Raw genomic sequence first — 23917 nt, 5'->3', positions numbered from 1 at the left:
TTGAACCATGAAAAAAATTGCTAGATAAATGAGTATGACTTTTAGACTATCACCTTCCTTTCTGACTGTCAATAATTCAGTAGCAGCAGAATTTATGTAGCTCTTCCAGGAAGAAGAAAAGGATGGAGTTCTTGCTCCATTAGAAACCAAAGCCAACAACTTCACTGTCTTAAAACTTCTCTGTCCTGTCATATCTTGTCAGATTCCAAACCTAGGCTATTACACACCCAACAGCATCATCTACTGGCTGAAGACATTAAACACATGTATTAAGCATTTGCTTTGAGAGTAATCAAAGATCACACACAGATCCAGCTGAAACAAATTAGTAACAACTCTGTCTGATGTGTAACCACTCACTCACTACTAGGCCAACTCCTAACTACCCCAACACCACACTTCTAAGGTAAACTGCACTCAAGGTGGTTATGATAAGGAAAATAATTCCTCAAAGCACTTTAAAATTGTAGTAACCACAACCCCAATGCTTTACTATAAACAAAATTGATTTCTACAGGTGAGATTTTTGATACAAAAGCTCTTAGCTCTAGTAACACACGGCACTATTGAAACTTGTGAGTTTTGAACACAGGCTGAATTAGGAGGTGCATTCTTTATAATCTGCACATAACTGAAATCTGATCACTAGTTCTCACTGAATATAAGAAAACGAGGAAAATTTTAAAAAGTCAGAGCACAACCTTCAGATGTGTGAGCAATTTCACAGATACATGTATTAAATTTTTAAAATTTAAGGCTACAAGACTAGAATTAATAAATAAGCATTAAATAAGCATGACTTATCTGGTATTTTTCCCAGCTAAATATACCATGCAGAAATACTTTTTATAGGTTATAAATAATCAATGAATACTGCATTTGATCTGAAAAGACATTCCACAACATGCCACACAAATCTAAGAACACATATTTAATAATCAATCCGAATAGAAGATTATATGGGAACATGTGAAATACTTTGGAAATGTTGCTTAAATGTACTAAGAAAGGAAGTTTTGACATGACACACAAAATCTGTGTGCTTCCTCATGGGATCCCTGACACTTAGTTAATCTTAGGGCAGGTCTCACTGGTATGACAGCAACATCACAAACTGAAATCTAACAATGGGAAATCACAGCTGCTACACCATAGGAGGCAGAGTGCCCTAGTTAGGTTTTATTATATGTACCTGTTCTTTCCCAAAAGAAGGACTCTCAGGGATCTCAAAGTTGAAACCCCACTTATCTCTTCAATCTGATTATCATATAAATCTAAGAAAACAAGATGATGAAGATTAGAAATATTTTGGATACGAGTTATAAAGTTATGTTGGAAATTCAAAAGACGAAGGTGATCTTCCCCATCAATAATTGGGCACATTGTCAGTTTTTGCCTGGAAGAAAAAAGAAGAAAGAGAACACACAAGTAAGTAACAGATCAGTAATCCACCTTCTGCTCACCCATTCTGACTGAACAGAGAAAAGTACATTATCTTGGTTAAGACAGCATTAATTATGTTTGCTAATTAAATTTTGTAGATAAAGCAGAAACTCCTGCTTATTAAAAAATCAGCCTGAAAACACAGCTGAAATACTTCCAAAGTTTTCTGAACCCCTCTCTTCTCAGAGATGTGCTTGTTACATGGAAACTACATGGAAGTTTTGTGTTGTGACCACACTAAAATTCCAAGAGATGTGGCCTCACACTCTGTTAAGTTTTTCTTCAGCTATCACATGAACAGCCAGTTCAGATCAGAAACCTGCCTGCCTCAGGTGACTGCTGTATGGATATACCCATCACAAGGACATTCTCAGAGAATTCCTCCATGGGACACAGCTCTTCTCTCAGAAACACACACACACAAAACCCAACAACCCAAGCCCACCAGTGACTGCAGCCATTAGTGGGACACTCTGGTCACTGTAGACCAGGGGCTGAGGCTCTGGCACATGTGCTCTGTCACCCTCTCACCTTTCCAGGGTAAGTCTGTCTGAGTTCAGGATTTTGTCTTCAGCAGTACGTTGCAATACAGGAAATGTTATTGATGAACTGCTCCCAAAATTTGTGTTATCTATTGGAAAATCATACAGACAATACATTAACTACTTCTCTGTAGGTGCATGTCTTGAACTACAGGTGACAACAGCAAAATTTTCTTTCATATAAAAGTAAAGCATGAAAGTTCTTTTTATATCCATCCAGTACCATGATGTACCAGTTTTCTTTCCTGATATTATGATTATATCCCTCTACATCCTCTTTCCAGTAAAATAGAGAGAGAGACTAATGAGAAGATTCCACTGTTACCTGAAGCATGGGAACTAAAAATGTGACTCTTCTGTCATGCTCTGAATTTTGTAGGCGAGTGAATAGAAGTCTCCCCAAGTCCTGATAAAGACCCTGTACTCTGCTTCAGCACCAAACCAGAAAATTCTGTCAGACTGGATGGTGCTGGGAGACAGAGCTGCTTATTACACACCAAAGGATTTCATACTCTTTGGTCTCCTGCACAGGGAACAAAACCAAACTGCAGACTTGCATTTACTCCATAAGTTGCACAGTATCCCTAAAAGTTAATCCAGTCTGGATGGCTGCTGGCCTTCATTTTTTACCAGAATGAATGAAGAGTTGCCATGATAACTAAACTGATCTTCTACTCACACCAGCCATAGGCAAGCAGCAGAAACGTGGCAGAAGTGTTTCAAGTCTCTTCCAGTCCTCACCACAGTTAGCAGTGATATCACCAATATCTTGCTTTGCAAAGCCAAGAGCTTGCAAGCACAACAGAAAAACTCTCTCTCAATATCACAGTTCTAAATTAGAAACTAATTTTGTCTAAATATATTAAAATGTTAAACATCCAGTAAAATGTTACTTTACACAATTGTGTGGCTATGAATATGCAGTAGGGCACTTGATAGGTTGTAGCTTGGTAGGTAGAAGAAAAAATGCTCTTCCATAAGGGGGAAAAAAAAGCCCAAGCAGTGGGTTAAGGACATGATGCAACAGTAACTATATTGAATTACTGTAGCCAAGTAGGAAACACTGTCACTCTTATATTTTCTAATAATGATACAATGATACTTTTAAAATAGTAAAATAGATACAAAAGACAAACAAACCAAACTCTATGGAATATTACCTAGTCTTCCCGAGTAGTTTTTTTCCAGATCATGCTGCAGAAGCCTATTGTGGAAAGATGACTGGTCTTTATTTATTCTGAATTCAAACTGTAACAGAGTATTATAGACAAATGTTAGAGTTTTCAAATGCAAATAATATCTTTGCACAAACACAAATTTAGTGCTAACAGCAGCTCAGAGGAATTTTTACAAATGCTTTGGCGAAAAAAAAATTCTCCAGCATAAGGTGCATTCATTCTTTTCAGACACTACAACTAAAAAGTTTCACTGTTGGAAGCCAAAATGAAAATATGGCAGCTACCAGTACATTGATATGCAGTTGACTGAATAAATAAAATCAAACCCCAGCCTGTGAGGAATACTGCAATTACAGGAATGAGGTACAGATAGAAGATCAAGAAATCATACATACACATATATATATATATATATATGAAGCTTATGGCAGGCTATTGTACAAACGCATGTTTTCATTTTATATGTTTTCAATAGGGTGAAATAAATTTTAAAAATACTATCATATACATTAGATATGGTAAGTCAACAGGTAAGTACTGAAAAGGTAATTCCTATATGAAAGCATACAAATTTGTCTGTATCATACAATACATTTGTTAATATAACTATCCAAGAAAAGGTAATAATTACTGGTTTGGTTTTTTCTGGTATTGATGAGGTCTGGATGACCAGCTGGAGACCACAATTATTAACCTGCAAATTAGAGGAAAATTAAATTAATTGCTAAATTTCTCAGAAATATCAATACAATTGTTGATTGCAATATTGATATATTGTGTATCAATAGAACTGCTTTTTAAACAATAAAGCTATTTTCAACAGCAAAATCTGCCAAGAAAGGAGCTATTTTGCAAAATACTATGAATACATCACATCTCTAATTAAAACGAAATTTTTCGTTTACAACAATCACACTGGTTTAATTTTAAAAATACACTGCAAGAGTGACTTCCATGGGGATACAACTCTCAGTACGAAGAAAACAAGTGTTTACATTTAAATACGCCTTGCATTTTCAGAAGACAAAAAACATGCTGCTCTTTGAGCTACATTTATGCGGCAAAACCGAGACGTCTCACAGGAGCACAGCACCGGTTCATCCACGCACATGGATCCATCCCTGCTCCCTCCAGCACAGCCCCAGTGATGTCGGGGAGCTGCCGCCCGCCCGGCGCCCCCGCCCCGGCAGCACCTACCGCTGCGGGCGCGGCCCGCGGGCCCCGGCCGGGGCGGCCCTTGCTGGGCACCATGGCCCGCTGCCCCCGCGCAGTCCCTCGGCCACAGGCGGCCCCTCAGGGCCCCGCGGTCCCGAGCAGCCTGTCAGAGCTCCGCGGTCCCAAACAAGCCAGCGCGGCCCCGCGCCGCCGCCGCCCTGTCGGAAATGGCTCCGCCGTTACCGCGGACACCGCGGCTTCCGCCCCGCCCACCGTCTGGGGCGGGCCGAGGGGCGGGAAACCGTGAGGGGAGGGAGAGCGTGAGGGATGGGAAACCGTGAGGGGCGGGAGAGCGTGAGGGATGGGAAACCGTGAGGGGAGGGAGAGCGTGAGGGATGGGAAACCGTGAGGGGAGGGAGAGCGTGAGGGATGGGAGACGATGAGGGATGAGAGAGCGTGAGGGGCGGGAGAGCGTGAGGGATGGGAGACCGTGAGGGGCGGGAGAGCGTGAGGGATGGGAGACGATGAGGGATGGGAGACGATGAGGGATGGGAGACCGTGAGGGGTAGGATACCGTGAGGGGTAGGATACCGTGAGGGATGGCAAATCGTGAGGGATGGGAGACCGTGAAGGATGACAAACCGTGAGGGGCGGGAGAGCGTGAGGGATGGAGACGATGAGGGATGGGAGACCGTGAGGGATGGGAGACTGTGAAGGATGGCAAACCGTGAGGGGCGGGAGAGCGTGAGGGATGGAAAACGATGAGGGATGGCAAATCGTGAGGGGCGGGAAACCGTGAGGGGCGGGAAACCGTGAGGGATGGGAAACGGCGAGAGGACGGGGACGGAAGGATGGACGGACGGATGGATGTGGCGCTCTGTGGCCGTCCTGCTGCTCTCGCTGTCACACCCACCCCGCTGCCCCGCAGTAAAAAGCCGCTATTATGATTGTATTTTTCTGAATTCTACAAGCAAGGCTCTGTGTGAATACCCGTGACAGGGCGAGAAGCTGGATGGTTCCTGTCGTGCCTCAAGAAGCTTCCTTCTGTGGGCACAGACTGGTCACAAAATGTGACAATCACAAAATGTGACAGTCAGCCTGTGCGAGCTCCTGGTGCTGATCCCACAGCAGCTCCTGGAGCCCAGGAGCCCCACTGATGAGTACTGCATGCTTTTAAATACACTCATCAAGAAATTAGTGGTAGGAGAAGTAACGGTGTGGCTGTGAGTGAATTGTGGCTGTGAATTGCCTCATGGGGTCTATCCCAATCAGAATCGTGGAATCATCAAGGTTAGAAGAGCTCTTTAAGGCTATCAAGTCCAAATGTCAATCCAGCACTGTAATCCCTAAACCACAAACCACATGATCCAGAGCAGACCCAGACACTCTTAAACACCTCCCTGGGCAACCCATTCCAATGCCTGGCCACACAAGCAAATAAATATTCCAGGTTTAGCTTCTTGTGTTGTCATTTTAGTTTCCATCCGCTGGAAAATGCACCATAAGAAATCTGTGCAGATTTTGGTTGTGCAGTTGAGGTTCATGGGTTTATGATGTTTACTGGGTACCAGTGAGCCATGGGTTTCCCTATAAGGGACTTCTCTACATTAATACATTTAGTTTTAAGTTCTGCTTTGTTTATAAATACTACTTTACCTCTACTGGAAGTTAAGCATTATAGAGCATTGTTACATTAAAAAGAAAACAAAACAAAACAAACCCAAAAAACATCAGTCTGGCAATTTCAATGGAAATCTAATCAACACAGTGTTTGAAATTACATCAGTCTTCATCTGGCCAAAAGCCAGTTCTGTGCTGTGACCACTGGTAGAGCAAATACACACACACATCTAGCGTCCTTTGCTATAAAATCAAGTTCCCTTAACCCTGTCAGAAAGATATATCAGATAAACTGAAAGGTCTCTCTCAAACATCATTTGGGTTAGCTACTTGGGTAGCATAAAATAGTTCTTTGTTCATACTCCTGACCTTGTTTGTGCCCAGGGAGGCAAACAACCTCCATGAACTCATACCAAATCTGACCCACAGCCCCGTCCATATTCTTGCCTAGAATGTGTAATTGTGTTTGTATTTCTGTGTCCACTGAAAAAAATGGCAATGTGATGCATTACCCAAGACATAATACAGAATGTTCCATCAGCAGAGAACTAGAGATTTGGTTAGTGGTGCTTGTAAGCATATTTCATAAACAAAATACTTTCTTGCTTAAGGCACATTGAAAAATCAGCCAAAGCCTGAGGCAGGGCAGTCTCAGAACGCGTCCATGCCAGCAAACCTGACTCATGAGGGCTGTTTGCCACAGTAATGAGAAGAACTGACCATGAGTGCAGTCTCACTCTGTCCATCCAAATTTTTAAGAAGAAAATATTGAAGCAATGCAGACATAAACAAGGATGCCACAAATGAAGCTGTGACTTAAAGATCATGCAGCAGTTTGGGTACAGACAGTATTGAAAAAAAATCTTCCTTGAGTGAAGAATGAGTATTTACATGGTAAATTGAAAGGCTTTTTATTCTAATATTTAGCACATGAACGTTAATTTCCCTTTAGCAGCTGAAACAGTCCACTGAAATATAGTGCAATAGTCTTAAGTTCAAAATGATCACTGCCTAAGTGTTTCAGAAAGAGGGCCTCTATTTTAATTAGTTCTTAAGAGGGAATGTTTTTATTCTGTGTGTCATGCAGACCTATAGAGGAGACTCCTCTGCAAAACCAGCACGTATCCAAGCATGTCCTTGTTCACACGTGTATCTTGTTTCCAAATCTCACCGTCGGCATTTAAACCACACTCACCCCAACAAAACCTTTCTGACTTTGACAAAACGCAACGCTCTGCTCAGGGAGCGGCGGCGCAGCCCAAGGCTGCCCCAGGAGAAGAGAAGCTGAAAGCTGCTTTCCGTTGTTTTCTGATGAAGCAGAAGCAGTCCCTGTTCAGCCGTCAGGAGAAGGACTCCTCAGCTGCCCGGCGGGCCCGGGGGCGGCACGGCTGGAGGAGGGTCGGGGGAGTGGAGCTGGGAGCGCCGCCCCAGCGGGAGGGGACAGGGGGACAGGAGGGGAGGCGGCCGGGCGGCTGCCGCAGGCCGGGCATCGCGGGTGTCGCGGCGGGCTGAGCCCGGCCGGGAGCTCCATGGCCCAGCCGCAGCCGGCCGAGCCCGGGGCCGCGCCCGCCGGGCCGGAGCTGCCGGCGGGGAGCGGCCCCGTGCAGATCCGGGTGGCCGTCCAGGCGGCCGCCGAGGAGGACGAGGAAGACGAGGAGGAGGAGGACTCGGGGGGCGGCGGAGCGCAGTGCCCCAGCTGCAGCGAGGAGGACTCGGGGCGCTGCGGGCGTTCCAGGTGAGCCCGGGGCAGCGGCTCTGGCCGCGGGGCGGGCGGGGCCGTGCGGGGCGAGCAGCGGGGCCCCGCGAACACCCCCGCAGCGGAGCGGGCCCGGCTGATGCAACCCGGGCCGAGCGGCGGGTGGGAGACGCTGGAAGCCCTCCAGCACGGACACCCGGCGGCCGGAGGGAGCTGCCCGCCGCACCGAGGGCTCCGCCCGGGCCGCGTCCCGACGGGACTGCCGGGCCCGGGCTCCCCCACAGCGAGGAGCGCCGGGCTCTGATGCTCCCGACATTTCCAATTCACTGCGATTTGCAGAAAGATTTTAGGGGTTAGCTGTAGCTGTGTTTTTGGAGTTTTGTTTGGGGGTTTGATGTTTTGGGTTTTTTTCCCCTCTTTTTTCCCGTTTTGGCTTGGTGACCTGAAATAGCTTTGATGCTTACCAGAATCTCTCACTTGTAAAACGAACATCCAGGATTTTTGTGCCAGCAAACTGCAGGAAGACAAAGATCTACTAGTTGTAGTTCATCCTGTGGTCTGTAGTAAAGCTGCAGATGGAGTCATAAATTGTCACATAAAAATTTAGGTACAGTAGCAAGAAATTCAGTATTCTGTTTGAACATTTATTGTTCCTAATTGATTTTCTAACTTCATACCTAGCACTGACTCAGAATGAACTGCAATGTAGTATTTTAAATTACAGAGGGGTTGTAGGGGAGTGAGAAATTTTCTGTAGCTGCCAAAATTGTCAGCTACGGACTACAGAAACAGGAGTTGGACAGAGCTAGGCACAGTGCAGTTAAGGTTTTGAAACTGAGTCACCTTAGTTCCAAAATCTTATGTGACTGTTGTATTTTTATAAAAATGTACAGCAGCCTACAATATTACATTCTATTTACTGATTTCTTAAAATCAGGATATTATTTACATTTGTTATCTATGACAGTATTACTTGTGAAGAGCTTCTAGCCCTGGCCTAGACTAGGAAAAAAAAAGGTTATTTTTTCAAGTTTTGAAAGACAATAGCTTTTAAACACTCTTAAATGTCACTTATTTAATCCTCTGCAGTAGATGCTATCTTCAGAAATGTTTGCTGGCAGTGTTGATGTATATTCAGTTCTTGTGGAGGTTGCCTTTTTGTAAATGGCCTCTTCCTGATCCAGGAAAGGCCAGAGGCATTGCCGTGGAGAGAACTCTAAAGACTGCACCAGAAGAAGGTGAATGGAGTTTACACATTCTTCTGCCATTTACATATAACCTTACCTAAGGATTTCCTTTTTTGGGAATGCAGCATCTGATAGGAAATGATTTACAAACATTTGGAAAATTATTAGGGATGGTCTAAAACTGCTGGGAATGAGCCATCCCACTCTCCAGCTGAAGCTTGCAGACAGCTTGCCATCATTAGGCACCCAGTATTGTATTTGTGTTTTTGTTGACAAACGTGGACTGTCCTTGAGTGACTGTACTCTTGGAACTTATAAATTAGATTGCCACATAGTGTTTATTAATGCAATACTTCTTTCGTTTGGAGACTCAGCTAAAAATTTTCAGAAGGTTAGATGCTATCCAAACAATTTAATATATTGTGAGATTTAAAATTCCAAATCTGCTCTCCCTGTAGATATGTTTAGTTTCTTGTGTGACTAATGACGAGATGAGTCACCATGTTGAAAGATTGTTTTTCATTCTGTTTTACAAGCATATCATCACAAAGCTCTGAATTAAAAAAATAAAGTTGTGAATAACAACTAGGGTTTGGTTCTTTGTCAGTGTTGACTGAAATTATTTATCAACTACTTTTGTAACACAGTTGATACCCTAGAGGTGCTACCAATTGATCATTATCATAAATTAACATGGAGCTAGTTACAAATTTCTGCATTTATTGTAGGTGCTATTTCCATGCAGCATTTAGTGAGGGCTGTTGTAAGAGCCCATAAGATTTTGTAAAAACTGACATGTCTGCCAAACACAGAAATAGTGTATAGGTCAAACTGTGACCAATATTTGAGAGGTGAAATGTTTCACCCTGATTCAGTGTCTCAATGCTGTAGGTCTCTGCAAACATGCAATTCATTTTTGTTGTTTTCCAAAGCACAATACCCCTTTTTGTCTCTAAATAAACACCTGCAAGTATCTATGCTAATAAATCCCTAAAACAAATGTGAGCCCGATCCAGAAGGCAAGCTTTTCCTAGCAGAGTGTGTGTTTGTAAAAAGCCTAGATGTTCCAAGCTTCTTGTACCCAGACTAATTCTGAATCAGTAGTAAATGAAGTAGGGGGAAGGGATTATCATGAATGAAAAATAAACCCCATTGGTTTTTGCTTTCTTCTCAAACCAGCACCCACAGCTGGGGATCAGACATTCTTTACCATCCTCATTGTAACTTCATCTATTATCCTCCACTTCTGGCTTTGCCAAATAACAGAAATTCTTTATCTTGGTCTCTCATTCTTGTCATTCCTTCAAACTGTACCCTATTAAAGGCTAGGGAGATTTTTAACAGGGAGACTTCTAAGACTGTGCAAGTGAGTATCCACATACGCCAGATGTGTTGCCCTATCATCAGAACTATAACAACTAAATGTACTGTAAGCTTCAGAAAGCCAGGTGCCAGAGACCTGCTGTAACAGGTCCCAGCAGCAGGCAGAGCTCCTGTGCAGAGCCCACTGACCTACCCACTCTCCCCAGACACAGCACTGCAGTCACTGCCTCTGTCACCCCTGCAGGAACTGTCAGGGCAGGGATCCAGCAGGCTGCATCCCCCTGCCAGACTGGCCTCACACCACTCCAGTGTGATGCCTGCTCCTTTTCCTAAGGGTTCCAAAGCCTGCAGAAGCTACTTAAGACAATTCGGGGGAAATGCATGGCTCCTTCTTTTCATTACTAATATACCTGGGAGACCACACTAATGCATGATTTATGGGTTACTTAGTGGATGATTTTATTTTATTAACAGAAACTTTCATGATGATCCCACAACAAAACTGGACCACTAACAGCTTGAAAAAATGACTGACTTAGATAGACTTGTCCATTATAGTCGCCTGTAAATGGAAATTTTTATTTCAGCAACAAATGTGTTGTTGTAACTGCACGTGGCAAGATGTTTATCTTGAATCCATGGCTGCAGTATTTTTGGAGGAATAGAATGCTCCACAGTGCTCTACTTTGCCCAGGTACCCAGACAATATGATGGGAGGTAAAGAAAAGAAATGAGAATGGCCTCATGAGGTCATTCCTCATGAGGAACCTGCATGTGGGCATATAAACCTGTTCCTGAGGTACATGAGCTGGCAGATTTAGCCCCTGTGGTAAACTGCTGGTTATTGTGTTACTCTGGAAGTGACCTATAAAATGTGTAACAGCCCTGTCAGTCCTCCTTACTCCCTGGATATCAACTCCTGCATCCATGCAGTGAAGAGGCTTAAAAAATCATGACTGCATCCAGTTGGAATATTCATTCTCTGGAACGTGACACTATTCATGAAGCACATAAAGGTCAGGCCTATGTTTAATAGCTTCATACTGAAAAATATAACAGTGTAACTGGAGGAACTTTGTATAGTACCAAGTGCCAGGGCACCTTCATTTCATGTTTTGGTGGAGGATGGAGCTGTCAGTGCTTTCAAGCATTAGTGTAGATGCCTCATTGTTCTGCACTGAGATCAGCTTTTGGAATGAGCTCAGGAACTTGACTCCTTATGCTGACTGGAAAGCTTCATCCTCTGAGCTAGCCTGCTGCCTCAGCTGGGGGGTGATACCTGTCCAGGGCCCACATCTAAAGGCAGTTGGAACCAGCCTTTTCATTTTGAAAGGCTATTTGAATCCACTAATAGAAGATGAAGAACTGTTAATAAAATGATTTATCTCTTTTCCAGTGGTGGGGAAAATGATGATGACTCTGACCAGAACTGGAAACCACCAGAAAATGACCTGATCCAGAAGTTAATAGCACAGATTGAATATTACTTCTCAGATGAGAACCTTGAGAAAGATGCCTTCCTTCTGAAGCATGTGAGAAGAAATAAGATGGGCTATGTCAGTGTTAAACTGCTCACTTCATTTAAGAAGGTAAGCTAACTTTTTGAGACTTGAAGGGTCTCATGCAAGCCTGATGAATCTAAAAACAGCAGAAGAGTTTGGGGTGTATTTTAGACTGAGATTTTTGAGGGAGGAAAGATCAGTTCAATACACTGAAGACTTAAACTTCTTGTTTGGCAAATGTAACATCCATAGAACATGCATTTTGATCATGGTTCAGGCCTAGATGTGGAATGACCAAGCACTACTTGAGCAGGCTTTCAGATGATGATTTCCAGTTTGAGCTTTAGTGCTAGTTCCTGTTTTAATTAGATTTAACAGGACATGAGCTTTACAGGAGCTCACTGATGCCCATTATAGCATGAAAACTTTATACTTTCTCACTAAGTCTGCTGCATGAAAGTTGAATCCAGGGTTCTGCTTGTAGACTGAAGCCTGCATCTGCCTTAAAATTCAGTGACTAGTTTGATTTGGTTTGCTCAGTTGTGGTGCTTAACCTGTGTCTGTCCCAAAGGTGAAACACCTTACCCGTGACTGGAGAACCACAGCCTATGCACTGAGGTACTCCAGCACTCTGGAGCTCAATGATGATAACAAAAAGGTTCGAAGAAATACTCCAGTTCCAGTGTTTCCAAGTGAAAATGTCCCTACCAGGATGCTACTGGTATATGATATCCACATGATTTCTGAGCTGCAGGCCCTTAACAAAGAAGAAAATGGATGCATGCAAGAAAGGATAATGGAGCACCTCCTCAAAGCCTTTGTAACTTTTGGTGTAATTTCATCAGTTCGTATTCTCAAGCCTGGCAGGGATCTCCCACCTGATATCAGGAGGGTCAGCAATAGGTACACCCAGCTGGGAACCCAGGAATGTGCAATTATAGAATTTGAAGAAGTAGAAGCGGCCGTACGTGCTCATGATTTCATGTGTGCTGAAAACAAAGAGACTGGCATGAAAGTTGTCCAAATAGGCATGAAACCACCAAAGAAAAAAGTTCCCAAAGACAAGAACCATGATGAAGATACCAGCAAGAGCCTTAAGAAGGCTCGATCCCTTAACAAGAGAGTTGAGGAGCTTCAGTTTGCTGGTGATGAATCTTCAGCAAACAGCTCTTCTGACCCAGAGAGCAATCCTACATCACCGCTGTCAGGACGCAAACGTACCACAACAAATACTACGAGTAATTTGAGCCCTGTGATCCACCCAAACAACCATCTGAGTCCCAATATGTCACCCAGATCAAGTCCTTGGAACAGTCCATCTTCACTAAGAAAAGTAACAAAAAAATCTCCGCTGGCTGAAGATAGCAAGCTTAATGCAAGCACTAGCCCTGAAATTCCAAGGAAATACACTGATTATTCCTCAGATAGCAGCATCACTCCTTCTGGGAGCCCCTGGGTGCAGAGAAGAAAAGCCCAAACTCTGACACAAGAGAAGAGTCCTGTCAGCAGTCCCATGCTGGCTCGGAAGATACAAAATGCAGACGGTCTCCCTGTAGGGGTGCTGCGGCTGCCTAAAGGTCCTGATGGCACCAAAGGATTCCACAATGGCTGTGAAAGAAGGAAGGCTATGAAGGGTGAATAGACTATTCTTTAAAAACAGTTTCACAAATCAGCCAACTGCTGGTGACCAAGCCTCGTGAAAACTTATTGCTTGAGTGACTCAGTTAAATCAGTATTTAATTTTAAAAGCTTTTGTATTTATATAGAGACTTTATCATTTGTACATTTGTATATTTTCTTCACAGAACAGATGAGGCTGGAAGGCATCTCTGGAGATTGCCCAGTCCACCTCCTTTGCTGAAGCTACAAGTCACTGATAGGTTTGAGTATCTGCAAGGACAGACTCCCAGCCTGTCTGGCTGATGTGTTCCCATGTTCAACCACCCACACAAAACCAGTCTGTGCCCCTTTTCCTGTTACTGGATATTGCTGAGAAGTGCCTGGCTCCATCTTCTTTACTTCTTCTCATCAGATATTTAAAAACCTTGATGAGATCCTCCCCCAGAGCCCTCTCCTCTCCAATCTAACCAGTGCCCACTCTCTGGGCCTCACAGGAGGGATGTGCCAGCCTTTTAATCAGCTGAATCACTTAGCTAATGCAGGGCCCTACCTGCATCCATTCTTTATAATGTATTATTTTGAAACACCTAAATATTCGAGCAGCCATATAAATCATTGATGTAAGTACATTATTTGCCAAGCTAGGTTCCTGAGGAGCAGTGTGTACTTACGCTTTAGTGGCTATATTATGAAAAGCTATGGAATATTACCAGTCTCATCAGAAGGAGCTGAGGTTTTGAAGACTTCCTGTGTTTGCCACAGAAGGAACAGAGAAACCAATGCCACAGTGAGCAATTGTTCTCACATACATCACCAAAGCAGCATTGTTCAAGACTGCTTGTCTTGAATCAGTGAGCATTTTCATGAGTAAAGACTGAGCACTGGAGACTGCTCTGTAAGTGTTCTCTTGTATAATCACATGAAAATAAAAATATTAACTCTAGATCTATTTTGTTTACTTTAAAAATAAGTTGAGCTGCACATGAATAGATAACTTAAACCTCATCTTACACCACATAAAATTCTAGTAGCAGTTACTCAAAATTTCCATTGTATTCAGGGAAAAAAAATTTCTCTGCCCCATTACTGATGGTTCTGTGATGATGCTTCACTCTGTGTGTCACAGTCATTTTTATACAATATTATAAACTAAACAGTAGTTATGTCACTGCTAACTCAGAATTTGACAAGCAGGCTCAGCAAAAAGTGCTTAAATTAAAATTAACTATAATGCTACATGAAGTTAAAGAAGGAAACTGCAGTTTTACTTACAAAAGTAAAACTGGAAAACTAGCCCAGGGATGGTAAGAGCATTTCAAGTTGCAATGGTCATCTTGGGAACTGTGCATGACAAAAGTCTCATCAGATGGTGATTCTCCATTCCAAAAGTCCACATCCTGTCCAGCTTCCTAAGTGTAACATTTCTGCTGTGTAAATAACTGCAGCAGACTCCTATACACAGAAATCCCAGCTCTGTGTGCTGCTCTTTAGCCACCCACGTACATTCCTGGTTCTTTCACTGCACACAAATGGAATCCTCCAGGTGACCTCCCCACTCCCATGACACAAACTGCAGCATGTGCACATTCAGATTTTGTGAGCTCTCAGCACCAGAACACACAGGCAGGTGCTTGGGGAGTGAAGCCTGTGGCTGCCCAGGACAGGGAGAGCCAGGGGCTGCCACAGCAGCAGGGAGAGGCTGGCAGGCAGCGCGGTGCTCCAGGGACTCGCCCCACAGAATCCTGCTTCTCTTCTCTAGAGCTCAAACACACACATGCACACCTTGAAGTGGTGGTTTCAAAAACATGGAGCCTGAGGCTATTTTTATTCCTTTTTTTACACAACAAACAGCAATTCTGAAAAACACTTAAGAATGTGACCACTTTGCCAAGTAGCTCAGTTACTGAAGGCATTCAAGATTCTTAAGTGCCTACACACCACCAGTGCCCAGGGCACCAGCAGAGACCCTCTTGTGCCACTCAACCACAGCAGCTTTAGTCATACATGTACAGCAATAAAAACAGATACAATATTAATTCCTTGGTATAAATATTTAGTTCTCCCTGAGTTTGTTCCTGTCTTCACATTCAATCAAGAGCTCAAAAACTGAAAACTATACGAACCCCAAAAATACACACCACACATTCAAACTGCTTGGCTGAATGCTGCCAACAGAGATGCTTTAAAATAGCTCTGCCTTTATTTTGTTCCAGCTCTTCAGTGTTTATATTATGATGACATATTTCAACTAAGTATCTTTTAAAATGTCGTATCAGCTCAAGAGAAACAAGGTGACAACACATCTGGCATTTTAGTCACTGGTTGAGAGCCCTTCTTACCTACCAAAAGAACATTTACTTCTGTCCCCGGTTACAAGGGATGCATTCCAGTTGCCTTAATTTCACACAGGCATGAGTGAGTTTAAAACCCTGAGGTCTGAAAAAAGCCAGAGACTTCAGTAAAAAAAGCTTATTAACTCAAATATACCCGAGCTATTTAGGACAACAGTTTGATTAATCAAACAGAGTTGGCTTCAGCTTACACCACTGCTCCCTCAGCTTGGATTTTACTGCATTTGAAGCAAAAATATAGTTGAGTGATTCATAGGAAAGATCCCACATCTGTGATCGAGTCAGATTAAATGTTTTTGCAACCAGCTCATATTCTTGCGACAGGTCAGTGGCAAAGACGCCTTTATCATCAGTCTGGAGTTAAATTGAAAGGAAAGAAATAAAAAAAGTTCAAATTAGTTCCTCTATATCAAAAAGGTTTTTTTCTATACATACAAACAGGTTATATCTTGTTGTCTCACATTTTATTCCACTGTTCTTTCATCTGTGCATGGCTATTTCATTCTTTATTTGCCCTACTTTCACTAAAAATGAATAAATTATTCAAATTATTCAAAACTTCTTAAAATGATGGCATGATTTATCAAAATAGGATTTCCCACTGAAATTGCTAGAAAGATGGCTATCAAATGCTGCCTATATTCAAGGTATGTCAGTAAGTGCAGGTTTCCTTACTCCTCTTTTCACTTTCCCCAGATAAGCTGTGCTATAAAATATATATATATATATGTATGCACACACACTTGGACAATGCTATGGATTATGGGGGTTAAACTAACTAATAATACTAAAACCCTGCCAATGGCAGCACAAGTACTTGGCACCTGCAATGCTTAAAGACCTTAACGAGCTATCAAGAGAACTATCAGGAGCAGGAGCTCTCACCCAGCACAATGAACACCAGGTTAGTAGAGGTGCATATGCAAGCACTGGAGCAATGAGTTTTAAGAGAAATCTATTGTGCAAAGACCTATGAAGTTCACTGCTTGTATAGCTGATCATTTTATCTCACAGAAAAAAGTCCTGGCTTTACAACAGAACCAAGATAAATACTAGCACTTGCCATTTGAATTAAAAGCATTTCTCAAACAGAATATTATGATTTCCTAAAAGCAAATTATTTGCTACAAGGTCAGAAATTGTGAGTCAGTTCTGATCCATAAACAAAGACTTCTCAAACTTCACAAGTTTAGCCCTTTGCTTTAATACACACTTAAAAATCAAAAAACTTACACAAAGCACTGCAGGATGGCCCATGCTGTACCAGTATCCAAAATGGTGTTTGTCACAGGAAGGCACTGTCTGAGATTTTATGTTTGATGTCATGCAAAATTCTAAGGGAAAAACAGAAAAATAAATGAGGACATATACTAAAACAATAGACATGTTAATTATAAAGCTATATAAAGATCCTGAATAAAAATTAAAATCAGCTACTGTTGATTTTCTATGCTTCTTTTGTAATTTCTTTTGAGAAAAGTTTGCTAATCGATTTCTTGGGGTATAAAATGTAAGGAGCATGCAAACAGCTACAGAACCACCTCATAGTCTTGTAGAGTAATGACAAATTATTATTTGATTCTGCTTCCAGCTGAGACATCATCTATTGTCTGCTGTGCCACAAAGGTGCCAGAAACCCCACAAGTGTCATGAGTATACCTTTATGGGCAAGTATTCTCATTGCCACATTTGTCCAAGTCACCTCTGGGCAGAGACAAACTGGTGTCCCTAGATCAGCAGCACATATCCTGTTCTGATATCCAGAGATCAAGTCAAGGGAAATATTTTTTTCCTTACCAATAGGTATATGATTCTGCTGAACCAGTGACACTATCTCTTCAGAACCTGCTGCTGTGGAGTTGAGAAATGTTCCATGTCCAATTCTGTCAGGAGGCAGGCCCAGGAGAATCTTGGTCTCCTCTTCTTGATTTGGAATCTAGAGAGGATATATGTCACATTCTGTCAAGGCAGCATGAAACAGCACATTATGTAATTACAATGGACTTTCACAGCACCTCTTATCCTAAAGAAAGTGTTAGTGAAATAGAAACAAGTATAAATATGCTGATGACATCATATGTCCTGCTTAATTTCCTGAAAAAATAACTATCTTCAGTAATTATTGGACTTCTTGGAGCCAATTCCAGCCACCCTTTGAACAAAGCTCAACTCTTCTACTGATCCCAGTGCAACTAACAGAGCTCACTGCTCACAAAACTATGGATTTCACTACATATGATTGCTGAAGCAGTAAGAAAGCAGTAAGAAAGCAGTGGATCTCTTAGAAAGCTCCTAATTTCTCACCTAACCCCAGAATTTATGTAGTACAGGAAGCAATAATCTGGCTGTTCAGACCTAGAACAAGAGGTTGAAGATTTCTCCTTGTTTTCTTGTCTCTTTTCCAACGCCCCAAACCATTAATGCTTTGGCCTGAGAAGTCCAAAATGCACAGAAGGTAATTTTAGTTTCACCAAGATTTTCACAAAATGACAATTGAAGAGAAGCAGCAAAATAAAAAAAACCCCAACTTTTACCTCACAAAGATGCAGTGCCAGCTTCAGACCTGCTTTCTTTGCTTCAGAGAGAGGTTCCAAAAAATCTTGACCGTGTCCTGCCTGGAAATCAGGAATTCTACAGCTTATTTGACAAAATCCCTGTCCTTACCATAATTAAGAAGTCTAGCAATATCCAAGCACTACATTCAAATACAGTTACATTTAAATTATTCCACTTTTCCCATTACTTCAGTGTGGAATGCAGCAAGTCAAACAAGCCTCTGCCATATGGTTTATACCAATGGATCAAACACCAGTAGCTCAGATGATGCCTAATCAAAGCATCAAAATCAGGCCAACTGTCTTGATTTTGATACCTTTTACACAGCTACCAGCTAGTGCTATTTCACTTCAGCTTGAGAGCTGTCCTCAAATATTTTTGCTTTCTTAATACAAAATGAGCATTTGGTGCAGCTAAACAAAATGTAAAATATTGAAAACTTGCCTCCACCCAGTTATCTGACTGGGACAATTGAGGTACACACACTTCCTAGATAAACACTGCATTTCAATGGTTCTTTTCTCAGTCACACACTAATTTAAGGATTCTTTGTTAGAGATCTGCCCCTTACAGCAAGAGGGAATAACCCAGTATCAATTCAGTCTAGCTAGGCACAAAAATTGGACAAAAACTTGTGAGAAAAACTATGGTTAGAACCAGCTGCTGTTACACAACATTACACATTTATCTTCAAGAACAGACTAAAATAAACCAAAAACTTACAGTGGGATCACCACTGAGGTCAAGTCCTACTACAACCCCATCACTGGAAAGCAGGAACTCTTCAGCAAGTTTAACAGTCTGCTTTGCAACTGCTGGGCCATCTCTTCTGTTTATTGCTATTAACAGCCTGGGACAGAAATGTACTAAATTATTAAATTATATACAAGCTGTAATATCAGGAACTCAACAGATCTGATACCAACAAAAAACAGCACTTATATCCTTCATGGCTGAGTATAAAGAGTATTTGTATAGGGAAGTGTTCTAGGAATGAAGGTACCAAAGTGCAGAGGGACACAAATAGATAAATAAGTTGGCCCATGATATGCAATAACACACATGAAGGATGAAAATTCTTCAGTTTTCACAGATAAATCTAGTAAGGGTTGCTTCAGAGGATATAAAAGACAGGAGAGCAAACTGCCTCCAAACAGCCACTGACACCTTCTGAAACTTCTCTGCTGGTCAGGACCAGCTCTTCTTTACAGTAAGCTGCTTGTACAGCTAATCAAACTAAACCTTTGCAACAAAGCTAAGCTGTGAGAAAGGAGTCAATTCCATAAAAAACAAGTTATTTTCCTGAAAATGTTGCAAAGAATTGACAGCCTTAAAGATGAGAGGTTTTACCTTGTTTTCTTCTTTACCAGTAAAAAAAGAAGATAAAAAAGTCAGGTCTCCATACTTATTACCTGCTTCCACTCCATGTAATCTGGTTTAAAAACGATTTTCTTTCCTATGCTGATGGCTTGTAAACCTCTCTGCAAGCATGACCAGGCATCAGACTACACAAAAACCTTGAAACAGATGTGTTCCACATGCTTTATTTACCTTACATCTATATCCAAGCCTTCTTCTTGACACTGCTTTATACCCTCAAGCACAGTTTCAACATACATCCTTTTGGTCATACCTGCAAACATATACACATGTTTGGAAAAAAACATATTTTAAATTGTTTTTGTTATACTGCAGACCCAGCTCTCTAGTCTCCTAAGTTTCATGTTGCATCTTTGATTTTAGACTATATAGTCCTCTAACACATGTAATTCTAATTCTACCTGTAAATATAGCTTCACTGTGAAGCTCATATTTGAACTAAACCTCCTCCTAAGCATGTGGAAAAATTAAAATGACTTTGTGTGAACCAGAGAATTGCAATAGTACTTCTATTATGTGTTTCTACCAAACCACACCTAGAAGAAAAAACCAAAATAACACAAGTAAAATATATCAGCTATTAAAAATATTAGCAGACTCAGATGCCATACTCAAGTGAATAACCCAATCTGATGGGTCATCGACTTATGACCAGCCCCTTTTTTCCCCTCAAAAATGTAATAGGAAAGTGACATGATTTTACTTGGTTAAATCTTAGCTTTCATATTTAAAGCATATTTTTATTGAGCCAACTAAATTTGACTTTACTTGTTACTAACATAGTCTTCAACTAAGTTTTATAGTGCAAGAAGATCACAAATTAAAAACCAGAAAAGACTGTACCTGTGGAATTTTCTTCTCTTGGAGTGCTTCTCAATTCCAGATACTTAACACCATCATCAGCAAATTCTTTAATGACATCTTTAGTTATCTGATTAAATAAAAGTGTATTCAACATCATAAAAGTGATACTTATAATCAGTTATATTTTCATTTATAACTAAAAGACCCAGTTATTTTTTGTTGTGAAACACTTGCAATGTTTTCAGGCCCAATGTGTTTTTAATGGTCCCCATGTCTGTGGAAATACTACCACACAGAAGGCACATTTGATTCCTTCAGGGATAGAAGAGAGTTCAAGAGTTTTACAATAATTTTCTGACCTTCAATTGAAAAATATAATTTTTGATATTGTTACTTGGAACTCAATGCTCTTAATCCCACTGGTTGTGACTGTGTGTACTGCTTGCTTGTTTTAAGTGAACTTTTAATCAATTTACCAGTAAAATATCTTCAGTCCTCGTGGTAACCTGATAGATGATCTGAAACATCTGAAAACATCTAAAATAAAATTTAAAAAAATTAATTGGAAAGACACTGAATGAGTATGTAGGAAAAAAAAAAATCTACATTTTAAAAACACCTATCCACTGGAGACAAGTAACCAGACTGTAGCTTGAAATACAAAGAAACATGTGAATAGCAATTTCTGATTTTAGATATCAACAAAGCATTTGCAACAAAAGTAACTACCACAAAGCTTTTTGAAGGAAAAGTGAAACATGAAATTTCCAAAAAAGGAAACTATGTGAGTGAATTTTCTCTGAAAAGGAGGTGATCTAAGTAAAAAATTTCAATCCTTTAAAGAAGGAATTAATCAATAAGCTTTCCTTTTAGTTTGCATGCATAGAAGAAATTACTCTGAAGATACAAATATTAAAAAAAAATCTATGAGATTATGCTGTAAAACTTAAAAGCGTATTTTCTGCAGTTAGTGTGCAAGGCCACACATTTCTGTTTTCAACTTAAATAAAAAACCTTTGGTAAATGTTCATCACACACATGCACATACTCACTCATCTAAAGTTCTTTTCTTTCCTTTGTCAATCACAGTCATTCCATTCTGGATCTGAAGGTTTGGCTTCTGGGCCATGAGTTTCTTCATAGTAGCAGTACTGATACAGCCATTCAAATGAGCATGGAGTTCCTACAGAAATAAAAATCCTATGGACTTATGAAAAGGATGACTCCTGCACCTTGTCTGTACCACTGTTTGAAAAGAACAGTTATCTGCATTTTGGCTAACAATAACTTCCTTAGGTTTTTGCAAGCACTGGTTCAGCTGAGAAGTGCCCTGTTTATTTTGTGGCTGCTGTTGGCTCTGGTCTCCATGGGAGCACAGCTGGCCCAGCAAAGAGCTCTCCAGACAATTCTTGGGGTGGTGTGCTCCAAGGTGAGGAGGAAGCCAACAGCTGCCTCAGTATTACAAAAAGTACAGTAAGGATTCAAGAACTCTCCCCATCCACTGCAAGTTAAATGTACATGTCCATCATTCAAACATAGCAACAGGTGTCTACCCACTGTCCTTGCTTTTGTTCATGAAGTTTGAACTCACTCCAGAAATGCAGCAAGACTCTGCCACGAACGGCAGCTGCAGTGACTGCACTCCTTTGCCTGAGACCTCTTTCTGCCTGACTTTCTATTGACATCCTGACTTTGGGCTCCAAACCTATAATCCTCAGCTCCACGCCTCACTTTACCTTTGCTCGTTCTTATCTCCTGGCTCCTGACTTAAGGAATAGGTCTCTAGCGCCCTCCCTGATCATTCAAAATGTATCTACAAAGCATCTACTTTGTTACCTACCTTTCCTCTCCCTGTACACATCCATTCCCAATAGGAAAAAGTCAATAAATACTTCTCTTCAAGCTTTACATTGGAAAACATGTTGAAACTGTAAGCACCAGAAGCTGTGCCTGATTACAGATTCTGGTGACTGAGCCAGATAGACAGTGCTACAACTGTGTTATATTTTTCACAAACTTGCGATTACCTCACAGAATTCTGTCAGACATTAAACATACACCCTGAAAAGCAACTTAGCGAAAAGGAACACTGGAAGGCAAGGACGGCGTGGTGTGAAGCGGGCTGCCGGTGCCCCCGCGCACTGCCTGTGCGGAGCTCGGTGCTGCAGTGCGTGCCCTCGGGGTTTGGTGAGCGCGGCACGCGAGCCCCGATAAATCCACACACACCCCTACGCAAGGCTTGCACTGATATGCCAGAAGTAAGGCACACCCTCGGGGCACGGAGGAAAAGCGTTATCTGAGCCAGACTTCTTGGCCAGACTAAGGGGAAATAGGACAAAAAGAGAAAATGAAGATCGAGCTCAACTGATTTAATTGCAATTAGATTAGTACGGTCTGCAAACAAGCCGGATAGGCAAACACCCGATGCATTTTGCGGTGGCGTAAGGCCCTCAGAAACCGCGCGTTTGGGAAGAACGCCGCGACAGCAGCAGCGTCTGTCGCTCTGTCCGTCCCTCCGGCTGCAGCCCCAGCCCGGTGCCGCCGGAGGGTCCGGGCCCGCCGCCCCCCGCCGCTCACCGCTTTGGGCAGCCGTCGGTAGAAGCTCAGCTCCCGCTCGCGGTCCCGCTCTGCCGCCATGGTGGCTCCTGTGCCGGCGGGGCGGGACGAGCCGGGGCTCGGCGGCGGCACCGGCCCGGCCCCAGCACCGCCTCGGCACCGCCCCCGGCACCGGCCCCAGCACCGCCCCGGCCCCGCCCGGGCCCCGCCCCCGGCCCCGCACAGCGCCCGCCCCCGGCACGGCCCCCGGCACCGCCGCAGCGGGACCGAGCCGAGAGCACGACAAACACCGTCAGTATGAAGGCCAGCAAAGCTTCAAGGCGCCGTTTATTGAAGCGATAGCATTTCCAGCCCGACGGCACCGCAGGGCTACAGCAGCGGCCGCTCCAGCCCCCGGCCAGGGCCACGCACGGCCGGGCATCACCGCGGCTGCACGGAGCTGTCCTGTAATGGCACCAGTCCGCTACATTATCGCGTCACAAAGTCCTAAGTGGATAAACTGATCGATTATATTGCCAACCCTTTTTTTAAGTAATTTGGCAAGCTTGCTAGCACAAGAATAGGAACTGTAGCTTTCACAGATATGCTGGTCAAACCCAACAAAAAAAAGTTATTTCAGAACAATCAAAAAAATCAATGTCAATTATTTAATATTTAGCCTTAAGTGATACTGCAGTCTAATTCTTAACTCCCCCACAATTTAAAGTGGAGTCCCTAAGCAGATATTGGCTCTTACTATGTCCCAAACCAAGAAGATAATGTAATTAACATCATAAAACATGGTGATTTACATACTACCCACATAACTCAGACAAATAAATAATCCTCCCACAAATACAAAAAAACAATACTGTCATGTTTAGGGAAGTTAGCTTTAGCATTAAATTCAGTCATAGAAATATTAAGTAAACAATTCAGTATTCAAGTTAGTTTACAGCTCTTTGAGGGCCTGACAGATCATCCAAGCTCAAGCACAGTGTAGAATTTGGTTAGCTGCTCAACTT

The 23917-nt window shown here is 42.3% G+C and overlaps 3 protein-coding genes across 5 annotated transcripts in view; 1 reads left to right on the top strand and 2 right to left on the bottom strand.

Annotated features, from left to right (window-relative positions):
• Positions 1-4598, bottom strand: part of LRRC49 (leucine rich repeat containing 49) — a 39872-nt gene extending 35274 nt beyond the window's left edge. For all 3 annotated transcript variants that reach the window (XM_064389273.1, XM_064389272.1, XM_064389274.1), the window contains exons 1-5: positions 4361-4598; positions 3795-3857; positions 3146-3233; positions 1975-2074; positions 1193-1396 (exon numbers count right to left, since the gene is read on the bottom strand). In XM_064389273.1, the coding sequence (XP_064245343.1) occupies positions 1193-1396; positions 1975-2074; positions 3146-3233; positions 3795-3857; positions 4361-4414 (509 nt within the window). In that variant the 5' untranslated portion in view covers positions 4415-4598. The remainder of the gene's footprint in view (positions 1-1192; positions 1397-1974; positions 2075-3145; positions 3234-3794; positions 3858-4360) is intronic.
• A 2562-nt stretch (positions 4599-7160) lies between these two features.
• LARP6 (La ribonucleoprotein 6, translational regulator) lies at positions 7161-13971 on the top strand. The gene is made up of 3 exons (XM_064388594.1): positions 7161-7673; positions 11541-11733; positions 12218-13971. Exons 1-3 carry the CDS (start codon positions 7468-7470, stop codon positions 13286-13288), a joined length of 1470 nt encoding a protein of 489 aa, XP_064244664.1. The 5' UTR covers positions 7161-7467; the 3' UTR covers positions 13289-13971.
• Positions 13972-15425: 1454 nt separating this feature from the next.
• Positions 15426-23063, bottom strand: ADAL (adenosine deaminase like). Its single transcript, XM_064388595.1, has 10 exons — positions 22935-23063; positions 21410-21540; positions 20834-20894; positions 20397-20484; positions 19725-19806; positions 18897-19023; positions 18152-18232; positions 17415-17553; positions 16851-16951; positions 15426-15971 (listed from the first exon to the last, which is right to left on the bottom strand). The coding sequence occupies exons 1-10, from the start codon at positions 22992-22994 to the stop codon at positions 15780-15782; spliced, it is 1062 nt and encodes a 353-aa protein (XP_064244665.1). The 5' UTR covers positions 22995-23063; the 3' UTR covers positions 15426-15779.
• Positions 23064-23917: the final 854 nt, after the last annotated feature.

The sequence above is a fragment of the Passer domesticus genome, chromosome 14 (assembly GCF_036417665.1).
Source record: "Passer domesticus isolate bPasDom1 chromosome 14, bPasDom1.hap1, whole genome shotgun sequence".
Classification (NCBI taxonomy): Eukaryota; Metazoa; Chordata; class Aves; order Passeriformes; family Passeridae; genus Passer; species Passer domesticus.
The sequence above is the reverse complement of the archived record's forward strand: the minus strand, read 5'-3'. Positions and strand labels throughout refer to the sequence as shown.